This window comes from Daphnia pulicaria, chromosome 3 (assembly GCF_021234035.1).
Source record: "Daphnia pulicaria isolate SC F1-1A chromosome 3, SC_F0-13Bv2, whole genome shotgun sequence".
Lineage (NCBI taxonomy): Eukaryota > Metazoa > Arthropoda > Branchiopoda > Diplostraca > Daphniidae > Daphnia > Daphnia pulicaria.
In genome coordinates, this window is record NC_060915.1 from 10,936,423 (window position 1) to 10,950,025 (window position 13,603).

At 39.6% G+C, this 13,603-nt stretch overlaps 4 protein-coding genes across 4 annotated transcripts; 1 reads left to right on the forward strand and 3 right to left on the reverse strand.

Moving 5' to 3' along the window:
- Positions 1–2,138: 2,138 nt before the first annotated feature.
- On the reverse strand, positions 2,139–8,092 carry LOC124328241 (ubiquitin carboxyl-terminal hydrolase 47-like). The gene is made up of 11 exons (XM_046786946.1): positions 7,869–8,092; positions 6,911–7,156; positions 6,563–6,845; positions 6,087–6,506; positions 5,610–6,022; positions 5,337–5,542; positions 5,113–5,257; positions 4,483–5,047; positions 3,644–4,410; positions 3,147–3,574; positions 2,139–3,080 (listed from the first exon to the last, which is right to left on the reverse strand). The coding sequence occupies exons 1-11, from the start codon at positions 7,917–7,919 to the stop codon at positions 2,411–2,413; spliced, it is 4,194 nt and encodes a 1,397-aa protein (XP_046642902.1). The 5' UTR covers positions 7,920–8,092; the 3' UTR covers positions 2,139–2,410.
- Positions 8,093–8,210: 118 nt separating this feature from the next.
- Positions 8,211–9,871, reverse strand: LOC124328247 (inhibitor of growth protein 1-like). Its single transcript, XM_046786956.1, has 6 exons — positions 9,578–9,871; positions 9,230–9,511; positions 9,031–9,167; positions 8,880–8,970; positions 8,690–8,811; positions 8,211–8,625 (listed from the first exon to the last, which is right to left on the reverse strand). Exons 1-6 carry the CDS (start codon positions 9,711–9,713, stop codon positions 8,419–8,421), a joined length of 975 nt encoding a protein of 324 aa, XP_046642912.1. The 5' UTR covers positions 9,714–9,871; the 3' UTR covers positions 8,211–8,418.
- A 434-nt stretch (positions 9,872–10,305) lies between these two features.
- Positions 10,306–11,584, forward strand: LOC124328248 (NADH dehydrogenase [ubiquinone] flavoprotein 2, mitochondrial-like). Its single transcript, XM_046786957.1, has 6 exons — positions 10,306–10,447; positions 10,561–10,683; positions 10,744–10,934; positions 10,995–11,202; positions 11,265–11,341; positions 11,407–11,584. The coding sequence occupies exons 1-6, from the start codon at positions 10,409–10,411 to the stop codon at positions 11,498–11,500; spliced, it is 732 nt and encodes a 243-aa protein (XP_046642913.1). The 5' UTR covers positions 10,306–10,408; the 3' UTR covers positions 11,501–11,584.
- Positions 11,523–12,434, reverse strand: LOC124328249 (chromosome transmission fidelity protein 8 homolog). The gene is made up of 3 exons (XM_046786958.1): positions 12,279–12,434; positions 11,846–11,957; positions 11,523–11,785 (listed from the first exon to the last, which is right to left on the reverse strand). The coding sequence occupies exons 1-3, from the start codon at positions 12,296–12,298 to the stop codon at positions 11,579–11,581; spliced, it is 339 nt and encodes a 112-aa protein (XP_046642914.1). The 5' UTR covers positions 12,299–12,434; the 3' UTR covers positions 11,523–11,578.
- Positions 12,435–13,603: the final 1,169 nt, after the last annotated feature.

Here is a 13,603-nt window from a genome sequence, read left to right on the forward strand (position 1 = left end):
GAGAGGAGTCTCTTCAAGGTAGAACGAAGTAAAATTCGGATCGGCTCCCAGTTCCAGCAAAACTTTTATCACGCTGATTGGAAAGCGTGTCGGTTCTATTAAGTCTTCATAACACTGACGACACGTCAGGTGTAGAACATTTCCATAGTCTACCATGTGGTACCTGAAGTCGGTGTGATTGAAAGTAATGAGAGTCTGCTTTAATCGACGACTTTCTTGTTTACTTAATACAGGGAGCAAATCGGTTAAAAAGCCAATCAAGTCCAAAGTCAACAAAGCAAAATTATCGTAGTCATCAAGGTAGTCAACCGTATTTTGATTCACTTTTAAGGTACTTTCCAGTGTTGTTATTAGATTGGCGAACGATAGCTCTACTCGGTCGGAGCTGATGGGCATGTCATAGAGGTTTTTGAAATTTGTAACTAGCATCCAAATCGTTTCTATTAATACGCTGTTAAAGTCTTCATCCAAGTCTTCAAGTCCTTGAAATTGACTTAATAGGTACATTCCGATGCTGACGGCTCGATTCCTGTCATTGTGGAAGTTATTCAAGGCGTAAGTGCACAATAGCACGAGGATATATATATGTTCCTCGGGATTTGATTTATCCATAATCCTCTGAATGACTAACAAGGCCTGATTGTAGAGATTCAATTCAGGATAGTCATCATCAAAGTCAAGCTGGGCTTCAAGCTGCTCGAGGTGTTCCAATGTCAGGAATTCGGAAGTGAAGCCCATCGCCTTGGCAAAAAGATCAGACGGAGGCGAAATTCTTTTGGGGATCACCGGTTGTCCATCGACTGATGTTGAGTAACGAAGTCTCGTGGCTTCTTTCCAGATAAAAATGGCGTATCTCGATGCCACTGGGTCTATACAAGCGTAGGCGGCTCCCATTAATTCCAAGACTTCAATCTTGTGCTCCTTATCAATTGAGCTGTTCTTGATTCCCTCCATGTCGGCGGTGACCTTATCCAACTGCTCCTCTTCGACGATGACAAATTCGAAAACAATGTCCACCTGACGGCTTATTATGGCTGCGCAAAGAGGTGAAACATTGTCATACTTGGCTCCCCTCCACTCGAAAGTCCCATGGAGATTAACATCAACTCCAAGCTCCCTTAGAAAGACGACGACTTCATAAGATCCGTTTTGGATGGCGGTCAACATGGGGGTAGTTTCATGTTCGTCGAGGGAAGTTGCCGGTAGTGTGGTTATTTGTGGGCCTTGAATGGCAAGTATTTCTTGTAATTCCGGTAGGGATTCGGATTGAATTGCTTCCTGGAAGACGTGTTGCAAAAGTCTCCAGCAAGCATTCGATTGATTCCGGCTTCTTTTGGTTATCAGGAAGAAAAAAATCAAAGGCAATGACATACCGAATAATAGGAAGATGTAAAATTCTGGAGTCAGCGGTGAAGTGCAGTCGTCCATTTTATTTAAGTCCATGTTGGTTTTGAACTAATTTCTTGAAATTATCTTCGATATGACAATATGTATCTTATAATTCAGTCCAATATATATAGACTAGTTAAGATATGTTTGTTGAGCAACTCACTTCTCGCAAAGAATTTCACGTTTACCTTTCGACTGTTTTCTCATTCATTAAAAATTACTTTTGTATTGACTTTAATTCAATTTCGCGCACATTGTTCAATTATCCTATATTAAAAAATTTTTTACCATGAATTTCGTTTAGAGGTATTTTCTTTGCTCGGTCCTTGCTGATTTCAAAAATGTGCGCCGCGTTCGTTACGGTGGTTCGATAAACTATTCCTAGGTGGCTATTGTTTTAAAATCCACATTAATGTTCCCCATTAATGAGCCCATTACTCCATTAGCCTATGGTAATTCTTGTGATCTCGTCGATTGGTTGTATGTTCAGAAATGATGTAATCCACATGATTGCATCATCTAAAAATTTATCCTGACGATCAACAAATCAAAAAATCAGGATCAAGGGGAAAAGAATCTCTACTTTTGACTTTTACGTTTAGTGGTTCAGGACAAAAATTATATGCGAAATTTCGACAAATGTAGCTTGTTAAAATAGATATGTTATATGGAGTTGTTCACCCAAGTTTAGTTTTTGTCTCTGTATGATTATCAGTCAGTATTATAAAACGAAAACAAAATAGACAAAATTTCTCGTGACAAATAATTTGGTTTATTATTACTTTTCCACGTAAGGCTGATTGTTTGAGAAGAAAGTTTTTTGTTTGATGAGAGCGAAGCGAAATAGAGCAGGGGAAGAGGTTAAGAAAGGAAAATTGCTTTTCAGCACATGCCTGATCAGTTGCCGTTAAAGTTGCTCAAGATTGCATCAATTTCAACGCTCCATCTGAATAGAATTATCATCGAGAGGTATATACTTTATATATATATTATATTTATATATATATATAGCTTTGTAGGATCAATCCAAATCTGGTTCAATCGTTTCTTTCACGCTGCTAGATTTGGGCGAGTCTATAAAGATTCTGAGCGGGCGTTCTTTGCGAGGTGAAGCGGAAACGGTTGAATAGGAAGTTCCGGAAGCGGTTGAATCAGTGTTCTCTCGGCTAAGAATCTCTCTACGTTCCTGTTCCGTTAGCTTCTTGAGCGGCTCGCCTTTCTCGCGCCAATAGACTACATCACCGTCCGTCTGCACGCTGCAAGGGTATTTGAAGGAGCCGTCGTCATCCGAACCGGTCGTCAGCAAGGGGACCCATGTAATATCATCGTGGATTCCAAGAAGGGAGCCCTCGCAAGGAAAAGTTCCGGGTGCCTTGGCTATCTCGATCTGTTCAGGTTTCAAACCACTCACCTCTGACAATTTGCGGCCTAGCACAATACGATTAAATTCGGCAAGAGGCGTGTCGACAAAAGGCTCCAGTGTAAATGTGCTCGGTCGCCACCGACGAGTGAAAATGACCGTTTCAGCTCCTCGATAATTTGACGAAAGTTCGAGGGGGTTGTTAACATCCAACAATTGTAAAAACATTTCCCAATTTTTGAAAATGTAGAGTAATTCCGTGTCCAATACTTCTTCTTCGTCTCCATAGACGGTAGACGGTGTACGCCAGTGTTTCTTGCGCAAGATACATCTGAATCATTCAAAGAAAGGGATTTATTAATATTTGGTAAGAAAATAAACTGTGAGAATACTTTACTTTTCAGGAGGGATTTCAATGCCATGACGACTCTTCATTTCGGCCAAAATGTCTCGTTTCATTTTACCGATTTGAACACCAGTTGAAAGCACCCATTCAAACAGTAACTGTGTACGTTCTTGGGTGTCATTGATTTTCAGCTGAAAAATTTTGCCACGCACTTCACCCGGTCTCAGGGCTCGACCAAGGCGAACAGATATTTGTGGGTCGTCTCCAAGGGTTTCAAGGGTTTCATTTTGTTGAGCCCACTCCCTTTCCGTTGTTCCAAAGGTAGACGCCGTTGTTGGGGTTTTTTTATAAACTAAAAGAAACTCTGCAGGAACATTTAGAAGCACCTCTAGTTCTGATTTGAAATTTGCCAACGGGATCCGCTTGTCGACCATGGCCGTGCAGCATTTTTCATCCGCATCTTCACTGATTGACATCACCTATAAAGGGAAAAATGCTATTTATAAAACGAGGACTAATAAAAAATTTTTTGTTTCCACATTACAAACCTTAAAAAAAAATTTCACGGTCTCCAGTTCCGGTATTGTATCGATAGATTCCGGCTCGACTTGAACCAAAGCATTTCTTCTGCGAGTGGCTAGACCCATTTCAACATCGCAGTCGGTTTCTTCAGCTAAAGGCGGATCACCCAAGAGTGTACGATCACTGTCCGTCAAGCTCAAACTACTGTCCTCACTGGCTGAGGCAGACGAGGTAGAATTAGGAAGTCTCTGAGGAAGCTCTTCTCCTTCTGAATAGCATTCTTGAAAAGTCGCAGAAATGGCAGCAAAGTCTTCAATGTCTCCAAGGCGACGGCGGCGATTTTCTTCTTCTTCTTCTTCGCCTTCCGACAAGGCTCGTTCGCGTTCTAAATGGGATAGGGAGTCGTCCGAGGCTGCATCTTCGGGACTGTACGACTCCATCGGAGAAGTTGTTCTGGCAGTGGCAGCAGCAGTTGCCGAAAGGGTCGGGATTGTGGGAATGGCAATATCGATACCAAGACGTTCCAACGTTTCTTTATCGGCTTTGGGTAGTGTCATGCGTACAGTTAGGGCATTTTCATATTGGTCAATCAGATCATACAGGCGTGGTTTGCACAACGATAGGAATTCGTTTTCATCACTGGAGGCAAACACGGTGGCGTAGACTTTTTCTGCCCTCTGGAAGCCTTCGCTCCTTAAACTACGGTCTTTTTGGGTCAATCTATGTAGCTCATTTGAGTAACGTATGGTGACCAGGTGGATATGATCTGGATCCTCGGCAATGTTCATCGTAGCTGAAAACAAAAAAGTTTCCAGTTATGCTAAGAAACAGTAAAAACAAGTAAGGTGGTGCAGTATAAACTTACATTTCATGCTGAGCTTCAGATCTTGGACAGAGCTACTGAAAGGCATACGAATGGACACAGGTAAGTGAAGCTCTCTTGCATCCACATCCACCATAAAAATCTTGGCATTCAGACTGCCGGGAGCATAAACTTGGAAAGTTTGGCCTTCAGGAATAATTTCCAAGAGCAAGTCAAACTTGTAGGAAGATTTGACACCGTCAAATATATCATTGACAGTTTCGTCCATTCGGTGATCCCAGCTACATTCTACACTGTCGTAAACCTCGTTATACTTGACTAGCCGACACCGGCTGAGTGGCACACCAATATCGGATAGATCGCCAATTTGCTCATATGCCATTGAAACGGCCTGACGTAGAGTCACTTCTTTGTGAAGTTTGAAAGGTAAATCAACGCGACCGCGTTTTGGATGATGACAGTACAACTGGATGCGGCACGTATTCCTTTCTTGCTCTTCTACAGCTCGCTGGCTCTCTTCTTCTTCTTGCATACGTCGCAGTAATTGCTGAAGGTGATCGGGAAATTCACTCGGAGACATGAAATTTGCATTACGTTCTTTATCAATCTACACAGACGAAAAATGTTATTAGTTCGCAAAAAAATGAGATCTGTAATGTTTAAAAGTCTTACCCGTCTGTACATAAGCATGTAGGCGTTGGTACTTGAAGTATAGGCACTGGTAAAGTATCCGGCGCTTCGGGAAGGGCCACCTCCATACGTCTTCCGAATATCATCAATGGTAATATTCGATACAGTCTGGTCGTTGAAACAGTGCCTAATTATTATATTAAAAAATTTATACAAAGACGGTTAAAAAAAGGGCATAACACTTTTTTACATGGTTTATGTCTTACCATTCACATGTGAGAAAATCTTTAATATAAGCGTAATAGTGGCCACCGGAAGCACTACCAGAATGGATCATGATGGAAAATAACTCGTAGCTGTATTGACCTTGTCCGCGGTTTTTGCGATTATGATCGCTACCACTAGCACCTGACGCATTAGACGTACTTGAAGTACAATTTTCTGCCCTTACATCAATGCCTTCGTCATCATCCTGCAACAAAAATAGCAATTTTATTAGTATTATCTGTTATTTAATAAAATGGGGTAAATAAACGAACCTGAGATTCGATTCCGTTACTCGAATTGGCGCGTGACGACCCGCTAGCTTCAGACATGGAATCTTCAATCGCGGTATCTTGCGAATCTTTGTTTGAAGAGTTTGGATCACTATTTCGGTCGTCGACGAGCAGCGAATCTAAGTGGAGCTGTTCTGGGAAGGTGACTTTGTCATTTAATTTGATACGATGTAAAGTCGTATAATCAAAGTCAAATCGCTTGAGATGTAAAGTCAGCAAGTACGGAAAACGGGAAAACTTGAGACCCTTGTGGGCGTCACACTTTTTCCCACATTTTTCGCACCAATACTGGTTATTGCCGTCCAGTGTTTCCGGTGCGACGAATGCCTTCAGGGCCTCTTCAATTGAGGCATATGCCGTTTGAGACCCAAAAGGACGAACTGGGAGAGGGATATCTAAAGAAAATAATAGTTATTCAAAATATAATTCTGTTTATCCGCATTTCAAATGCCAATATACCGAGGAAAGTGTCTTCGCGAGCTTTTTCCGTTCGGCATTCTAAGCAACGAACATAGTCCATCATTTTCCCTTCATACAGTCGGGAGATTAAGTCTGATTGCTCTGTATTTTTGAATTTGTGCTCGAGTGCATCAAACATGACTCGACAGAGCTCCTGAATGTCATGTTGTTGCCAAGCTTCACTGGAGTCCCAACCGAAACTACGAGTCAAATTTGTAGTCCCAATCGATGATTTGTCCGTCGTTTGAAGCATAAGAAAGAGGCTTTGCAACTGAAAAGGGATTGATTTGGCTTGCTCGTCTTCCGTACCGTCGAAATGCCAACGGTACATTGCATTGCGAAACTCTGGTGTCATATACAACGTCTGAATTAAACTATTGAGATAACACGTCATCGCTTGATTCACCAATCCTACGAATCCTGATAATAATAAATCTTTTAAAAAACGTCAAATATCAAATAAACATTTGTAATACCTCTTCGAGGATTCATTTCGCAAATCTTATCCGACGGTGTTCTATCACCGTCTGGAGAACTATCTGTGATTCGTTTAGAATAAACTGTATTTGACGATTTTGTGTCTGGTACTGCTGTGATTCGTTTTGAACAGAGTGTCCCCAATTCTGGTTTGACGGGTGAGTCCCTTTTAGGGGGCTCAGAACCTGCATCGGCGATTATAAGGTTGTTTCTAGTGTGGCCGTCGTCACACACAAAACCGACAGACTCGAGGGTTTCGTCAAGACGTTCGTTTAAGAGCACCTAAAAAATTTAAAAAATCCAACTGAAATTTGAATGGAAATTCGACTATACGCTGGTATACTTACAGCACTGGAGTCGGGATTGGCAGGCTGTAGATGCAACAGGAACGTGCCGTTCACGTAATTGGCCGAGGTGGCGACCTGCTGCACTAGCATTCTGACTAGCACAGTAGAAGCCAATGAAAGGCTTACATGACCAACTTGTAGAGTGGCCGTCGTCATATCCTGGACAACTATCAAAGCCATTCGAATCTCTCCTTCTTGACCACTATGGGAACCCGCACTTAGATTACTACTAAGAATCATGTTGGCCTGTAAAAGGGGACATGTTCAAACGGAGAAAATGTACACATTAGCCAAAAATTGAAAGATAAGAATTTTCACGCACAACGTAAAAACAAAAAACACACACACATAGCTAGCGAGACAGGACGACAGTCCAGCCCACAGTCCAGTCTGAAGAAGAAAGTGTCTACTGCTGGAACTATTTTTTTTTTTCAATATTCAGGCTGAAGGGGAGTCTATTAATAACACAAGAAGTGTGTTGGAAGTTGGCTTTTTCTTGGCACTAGAGACTAAAACAGGATGAAGACTTAGTTCTGCTGAAATAGCACACATCATACGGCCTCTAAATATTCTTATGATAGGCACACTTGATGACAAACTTTCCCCGTCTGAAGATCTTCTTTACTGAAAAACCTACCATAACAATCTTTTTGAAATACTTCAGGGATTTCATTCTCAGTTCAAACTTTAGTTTTATAATGCAATTTTTAACCCCAAATATAATTTTCAAGTTTATCCTGTCAATAGTTGTTAACTAAAGAGTTTTTGTTGCTTGATTTGAAAAAAGAAAGTAGGCCTAGTACAACCCAATTGACAATCAAATTGTAAATTAAAATGCTTAGAAATATTGTTGAATTCTACCCTCTTTTAATTAGATTTTTCATTTTGGGGTAATTAACTGCGTCATGTGTGATCATTTCACGCGACAAATGGCTGATTGGGGCAAATTCATTCTTACCGAGTCGTTGACAGCAGGAGTGTTATCGCCTGGCACCATTTTGCAAACCATGAAAGTGCTCTAATTTATCTTCCTTCTCAAGTTCTAATCACTGAAGTTTCGACAAAGTATTCGAAACAATTTTTTTAACAAGAATTTTCATAATAAATATCAAACGACGCAAAAATCCACCCTTCTCTGAAAACTTACTGCACTTCACTTCTTTCTTGCCTCGAAATTCATCTGCTCCAACACACGTTGCCAGATGTATATTAAATAATTTTCTCTATACAATTTTGAATTCAATATAAATTTTTAAATGTTAAAAAATCAAACAGAACTTTAGGCTAGGGTTCACAATCATTAAAATATAACTTGCTGTATTGATGTTATTTAGGAAGACCAATTGTAAAAATTTTTTTATTCAACCTACAAATAATGAGGAGGCAGTTGTTTTTTCTTTTATACATACACAAGTGATGAGAAAGAAAACGAGATCACAGATAAAGACCACTTGGTCTTTATCTGTGACAAGATGTTGAAGGGAAAGGGACACAAGAAAAATACATTTTTAAGCCTTTTCCTCTTTTTCTTTGTTATATCGTTCAAGCTCCTTAAGAAATTGAGCTTTCGGCTTCATAACAGTAGGTCTGTCACCTCGACAACGTGGACAATACCATTTGCCTTTTGGTTTTGTTGTAAGTTGAACACAAGAGAAATGGAACCACTCAATAGGGCACAAGTCGTTGTCGCAGCCAATCATCTCACCAAAGGAAACCTTTTCAAAAGAAAAAAGATAAACATAAGATCTTTTCAACATAAACTTCGATAATAATCCTTACCTGATCACAAAGACAGTAAGTTGGCTCGTCCGGATCAATGGGCATTTCCTGGGGTGAAGCGCTTCTTTCTTTTTCTCGTTCATTGCCTCGTCCAGATCGACGTTTCTTCTTTTTAGCAACAGCTAAAAATAAATTTGGATAAAGATATATTACTTTTCTGCAAGTATATATATAAAGAATAAATTCTTACATGATGCGGCAGTCGAATTAGCGACATTCGAAGTTTTTCTTTGAGAAACCCCAACACTGACGGGAGTGGTGGGTACTGGAGAATCGCGATCCTAAAATAGTCAAACATATAAAATAAATGCAAAATATAAATTACTACTTGTTAGACTTACATCTGGCCGAGCTCTTCTTGCTCTTTTGGTTCTTTCTCCTGTGTTGCCTGAATTGCCTCCAGTTGCAGAACTGGTCTCTCTTGCATTGGTAGTATTATCCTTTGCGCATTCAACTGATTCTCTATCTTTGCTAAACTCTGTAGAAATTAAAAACATTAGGCACTTGTCACTCAACTCTTTTTTTTTAATGAAGTGGAACCTAAGGCTTTGCAATCTGTTTCCAGTTGTCTTGATTTATTTTCAATTACATCCTGCACTGTTTGCACCAACTGAAGTTTTTCATCTCCTATTTCCAAGGAAGAAATCAGGGCAGATTGTACTTTTTGCAAGAGCCGTTTCCTCCAGTGTCCTGCATTCCCACCAGAAGAGGCTGTTAAACCAGATCCACTTGGTTTTTCATCTCCTGAATCTAGTTGGCTTTCTTGTGCCTCTGGACCTCTTTGTATTACATCACTGTAGTGCTCAATATCTCTTAAAATGGCTAAAATGAAACCAGTGTTAGTAACTTTAAGAAAACAAACAAAATTTAGTAAAATTGTAGACCTACCTTGGAAGTCGACGTCCAGCTGTCTCATTCTTGAAATGTGTCGTTGTAAGTCGTTTGGTAAATTCTCGACACTATCAAGGTAGTTTTCTAAATACGTGGCTGAATAAATAGCCTCTACAGCAACTTGATTAAGCATTTTTGTAAAACACAACGGGGGAAAAAATCCAAAGCCCGTAGCTTTCTTCGACTATGATTGTAACGACTCCAACTTGATTGAAAAACGAAAATGCTGTCGAACGAATTGTTGACTCTGCGTTGATTAGTTTGGTATTTGGTGCTAGTGTGCCAGATTTCAAAATTTGTAGATGTAACCTCAGGGTAAATTGTTGGCTGGTGACGGACTGACGGTACGGTAACTCGGTAATTAACCTACTTTTTTGTCGTTCATTTTTTCCTGTTATTATGAGAAAATCGCTAGTAGTTATAAAATTTAATTATAAATTATGAAATGTCTAAGAAAAAGGTTCTCGGCACAAAGTAGGATTAAAATAAGCCAATAATACAAGTAATTGTAAAAGGTGTAACGCTTTTAATCCATTCCTTTTGTTTTTAGATTGATAATTTCAATAAAAACAACCTTTTTTCTACATTTAAGACTAAGTCTCTTCTTCTCAAATTCGATTATCGCCATATCGATTTAAAAGTATTTTCAATCAAGCAAAATGTGCAGCGGCATTTTTTACTCCAACTTTTGAAGCCTTAACAGCCGCTTTTTTTCCTTTTTCTAGTACTGCAGGCGATTGCCCATCGGTCTGCTAGGATTTTTGTCGTTTTGTGATCAAATTCTATATTCTTTAAAAACAACCAAATTGTTGGTTGACTATAAAAGAAATGATTTCTTCTACAGCAAATAAAATTGGAAGAGCACTGGTTAGTATATTATGCTGTATGGGTATCAATAAGAATATCAAAATCATGCATGTCCAATTTCTGGTATAAGCAGGACCAATTCTGTTATGCAATATTTTTTTGTTTTAATTTAGAGCTCACAGGTTAGGAGTTTCACTGTATCCTCTGCTTCTCTCAGTGATAGTTTGTTTGTTCACCGGGACACCCCCAAAAACAATCCTGATGTCCCATTTGCATTTACAAAAGAAAATGTTGAGGTAAGTTTGATCAGGATTTTTTGTGGTAAAACATTTAACTTATATACTCAACATATGCAGAGAGCCAATGCCATCATAAATATTTATCCTGAGGGACACAAGCGTGCTGCAGTTATTCCTCTTCTGGACTTAGCCCAACGCCAAGCTGGAGGATGGCTCCCAATTTCAGCAATGCATGCTGTTGCAGATATGCTTAGTATGCCGAAAATGAGAGTTTATGAAGTGGCTACCTTTTACACCATGTTTAATAGGTTCATTTTTATTAGTTTAATATTTTTTTTTTATTTATTTATATATTTTTTTCTCTAAAGAAACCCAATTGGAAAACACTTTGTTCAAGTCTGCACAACAACACCTTGCTGGCTTAATGGCTCTGAAAAAATTATGAACTGTTTGAAAAAGAAACTTAACCTCAACAACGGGGAGACCACACCCAACGGGGAATTCTCACTATTGGAAGTCGAATGTCTCGGAGCATGTGTCAATGCACCCATGATGCAGATCAACGATAACTTTTTTGTAATTATTTCTCGTGTAAAGTTGTCTTGCTTTTCATTGTTGAAATGAACTTATCCTTACAGGAGGATCTGACTGAGAAGGATACAGAAGAAATCATTGATGACTTGAAAGCTGGACGCGAACCTAAAGCTGGTCCTAGGTATATTTCTCTGCCTTCATTTAAGTTTTGAATTTTGAAAATAAAATGAGCTTGGTGTTTTCCAGGAATGGACGTTTCGCCGCTGAGCCTCGTGATGGACTTACATCTCTTACGGAACCTCCTCCAGGCCCAGGATTTAAAATTCAACCCGGCTTGTAAACAATAAACAAAACTGTAAAGATTACCCATATAGGATTGGTGTATGACATATGGAGGTAGTAAATACATACAAAATTATCACAATTTCTTTATCATTTCGCCAACTATCGGTTTGGGTCGAGTTTTAAATATCATCTTTTTCTTGATAACGGCTGTGACACCATATGTGACGTTATTCTCATCTGGAACATTGTCGTTTTCTTTCGTAATGACTACTAAGGGTTTATCAAGATCTTGAACTTTTCCATGGAGAATGTGGTGCCCAATAATCATGATGGGGTGTCCCTGTTCAATCAAAAATGTATATTATCAAATAGTACTTGTGAAATGTTGTCTCAATCTTACCTCATGATTAAAATGCAAATCACCAATTAATTTGCTTCCCAGGGCCTCTTCTGACTTGGTCTCAAGGTCACCTTGGAACTCTATCATTAGATATTCATTGATGTTTCCTGTTCTTAATAGTCAAATAACAACCAGTGCAAAAAATATGTAACAAAAAGGGCTTAATTATTAGGTACACTAAACGATTCAAGCAATTCAAGATCATAGAGGATAGAGCCAGGCTTGGTTTAAAAGTTGTAAAACACATCGATGCTTTAATTCAATATTCTGGTGAATCAAACATTTGAAAAAAATTCTAGATTTTGCGTGTGTTTGAATTGAACAACTTAAATCTTACACAGATATCCAAAGAGTAGATACAACTGTCCCATTGACACCATTTTAAAAAAATTAAGAAAGCACAGAATGCATTTGCGATTTATTAAAAACTCACGATTGGATGATGATTTGCATTTTTCTTCGTAAACGTATTGTAGCCAATAATTGTGAGTAATAGTAATTCTTGAATGTCAGGTTACAAATTCAGGTTACAAATCAGGACAAACAATAACATGAGTAATTTGCCGCCATTCGGTCCCTCATCCGAGTTTTACACGCGACTCATAGATGGCATTAATTACGGATATAGACAACACTAACACATTATTCCGTCTTGGGTGCCGCTTTTATTAAGGATAGCAATTCTTCACATTTTTATGAGAAGAAAGCAATTATTTTGAGTAATACCACATGTGCCCCTCAAAGTCACACCTCTCGAGACTGTCTAAAGGAAAAGCGTTTATATCCGCGGCTACTGATGTCGGCTCACATACGTAACGCGGCTAACGCCGGCCTATCACGATATCGGGGGGAAAATAAAAGCCGACCCGTGTAAAATAGAAGGTCTGCTAGCCATCAGAGGAAATTGGATCTTATGGGCGAACGTCGATTTACCCTGACGTCGGCTAGATGAGAAACGGATGTTTATGCCACTTGGTTCCCTCACGTCACCTGTCAAATCCCCTTCTTACCTCTTTGAGCAGCATGACTATTGTTATTATGGGTTTCGCATTTCGGCATATGCCCTACTTTCTTCGCGCCCAACATTTTGTGAATCGTGTAACACCTTGGGGGTCCTGGCCAAGTCAATAAAATTTAAGAAACTCACGCTCTTTTCTATTCAAAACTGGGGGGAAAACGATCTGAGCCGTATGGAGCATCCATTGAATCTACATCTCCCACGAAAACTGTACATTTCATGCAATAAAAGATCACACACAATAGTTGAAGTGTAAACGTTTAACCTCCTTCTAGAAATGGTTACACTGCCGGAGATGGATGGTCTTCTCAATCAGTTCGTGCGCGGAGCTCACGTTTTCAAAACTTTCAATATTTTTGTTGGTTTTGGGGTGAAGAAAAAAGAAAAAGGTGGTGGCGGCGGGAGTCCCGAGAATAAATCAGCGCACGCCAGCACACACGGGCCGAGCGTGCCCGCGATGGAAATTTTTTTTAAGTTTCAAAAAGCCTTTTCCAGCTATAGAGGAGGTTAGAGCGTAGTAGTAGTAAGTCATCATCTTTTCAGCAGATCGTATCTTTTCCTACCACGTTCACACATACAACAGTTCCAGGAGAACCACCAGCACGGTGTTGGGTGGGGGGTAGAGAAAAAATACGTTTTTCCCCTTTCCTTACGTTGATTTATTGGCGCTTGATTTTTCTCCGTCTTTTATTTTTATGAGACAGGACACAAAAACAAAACAAATATATACCAAGTGCCGT

Coding starts and splice junctions, on each gene's coding strand:
- LOC124328241 (XM_046786946.1), bottom strand. CDS start 7,919: ATGGTTTGCAAAATGGTGCCAGGCGATAACACTCCTGCTGTCAACGAC. Junction 7,157..7,868: donor CTCCTGCTGTCAACGACTCG/GTAAGAATGAAT, acceptor CCCCTTTTACAG/GCCAACATGATTCTTAGTAG. Junction 6,023..6,086: donor TCGCGAAGACACTTTCCTCG/GTATATTGGCAT, acceptor TATTTTCTTTAG/ATATCCCTCTCCCAGTTCGT.
- LOC124328247 (XM_046786956.1), bottom strand. CDS start 9,713: ATGCTTAATCAAGTTGCTGTAGAGGCTATTTATTCAGCCACGTATTTA. Junction 9,168..9,229: donor AACAGATTGCAAAGCCTTAG/GTTCCACTTCAT, acceptor TAATTTCTACAG/AGTTTAGCAAAGATAGAGAA. Junction 8,812..8,879: donor TAATTCGACTGCCGCATCAT/GTAAGAATTTAT, acceptor ATTTATTTTTAG/CTGTTGCTAAAAAGAAGAAA.
- LOC124328248 (XM_046786957.1), top strand. CDS start 10,409: ATGATTTCTTCTACAGCAAATAAAATTGGAAGAGCACTG. Junction 10,684..10,743: donor TTACAAAAGAAAATGTTGAG/GTAAGTTTGATC, acceptor CAACATATGCAG/AGAGCCAATGCCATCATAAA. Junction 10,935..10,994: donor TTTTACACCATGTTTAATAG/GTTCATTTTTAT, acceptor TTTTCTCTAAAG/AAACCCAATTGGAAAACACT.
- LOC124328249 (XM_046786958.1), bottom strand. CDS start 12,298: ATGCAAATCATCATCCAATC. Junction 11,958..12,278: donor ATGCAAATCATCATCCAATC/GTGAGTTTTTAA, acceptor TTGACTATTAAG/AACAGGAAACATCAATGAAT. Junction 11,786..11,845: donor ATTTGCATTTTAATCATGAG/GTAAGATTGAGA, acceptor TTGATTGAACAG/GGACACCCCATCATGATTAT.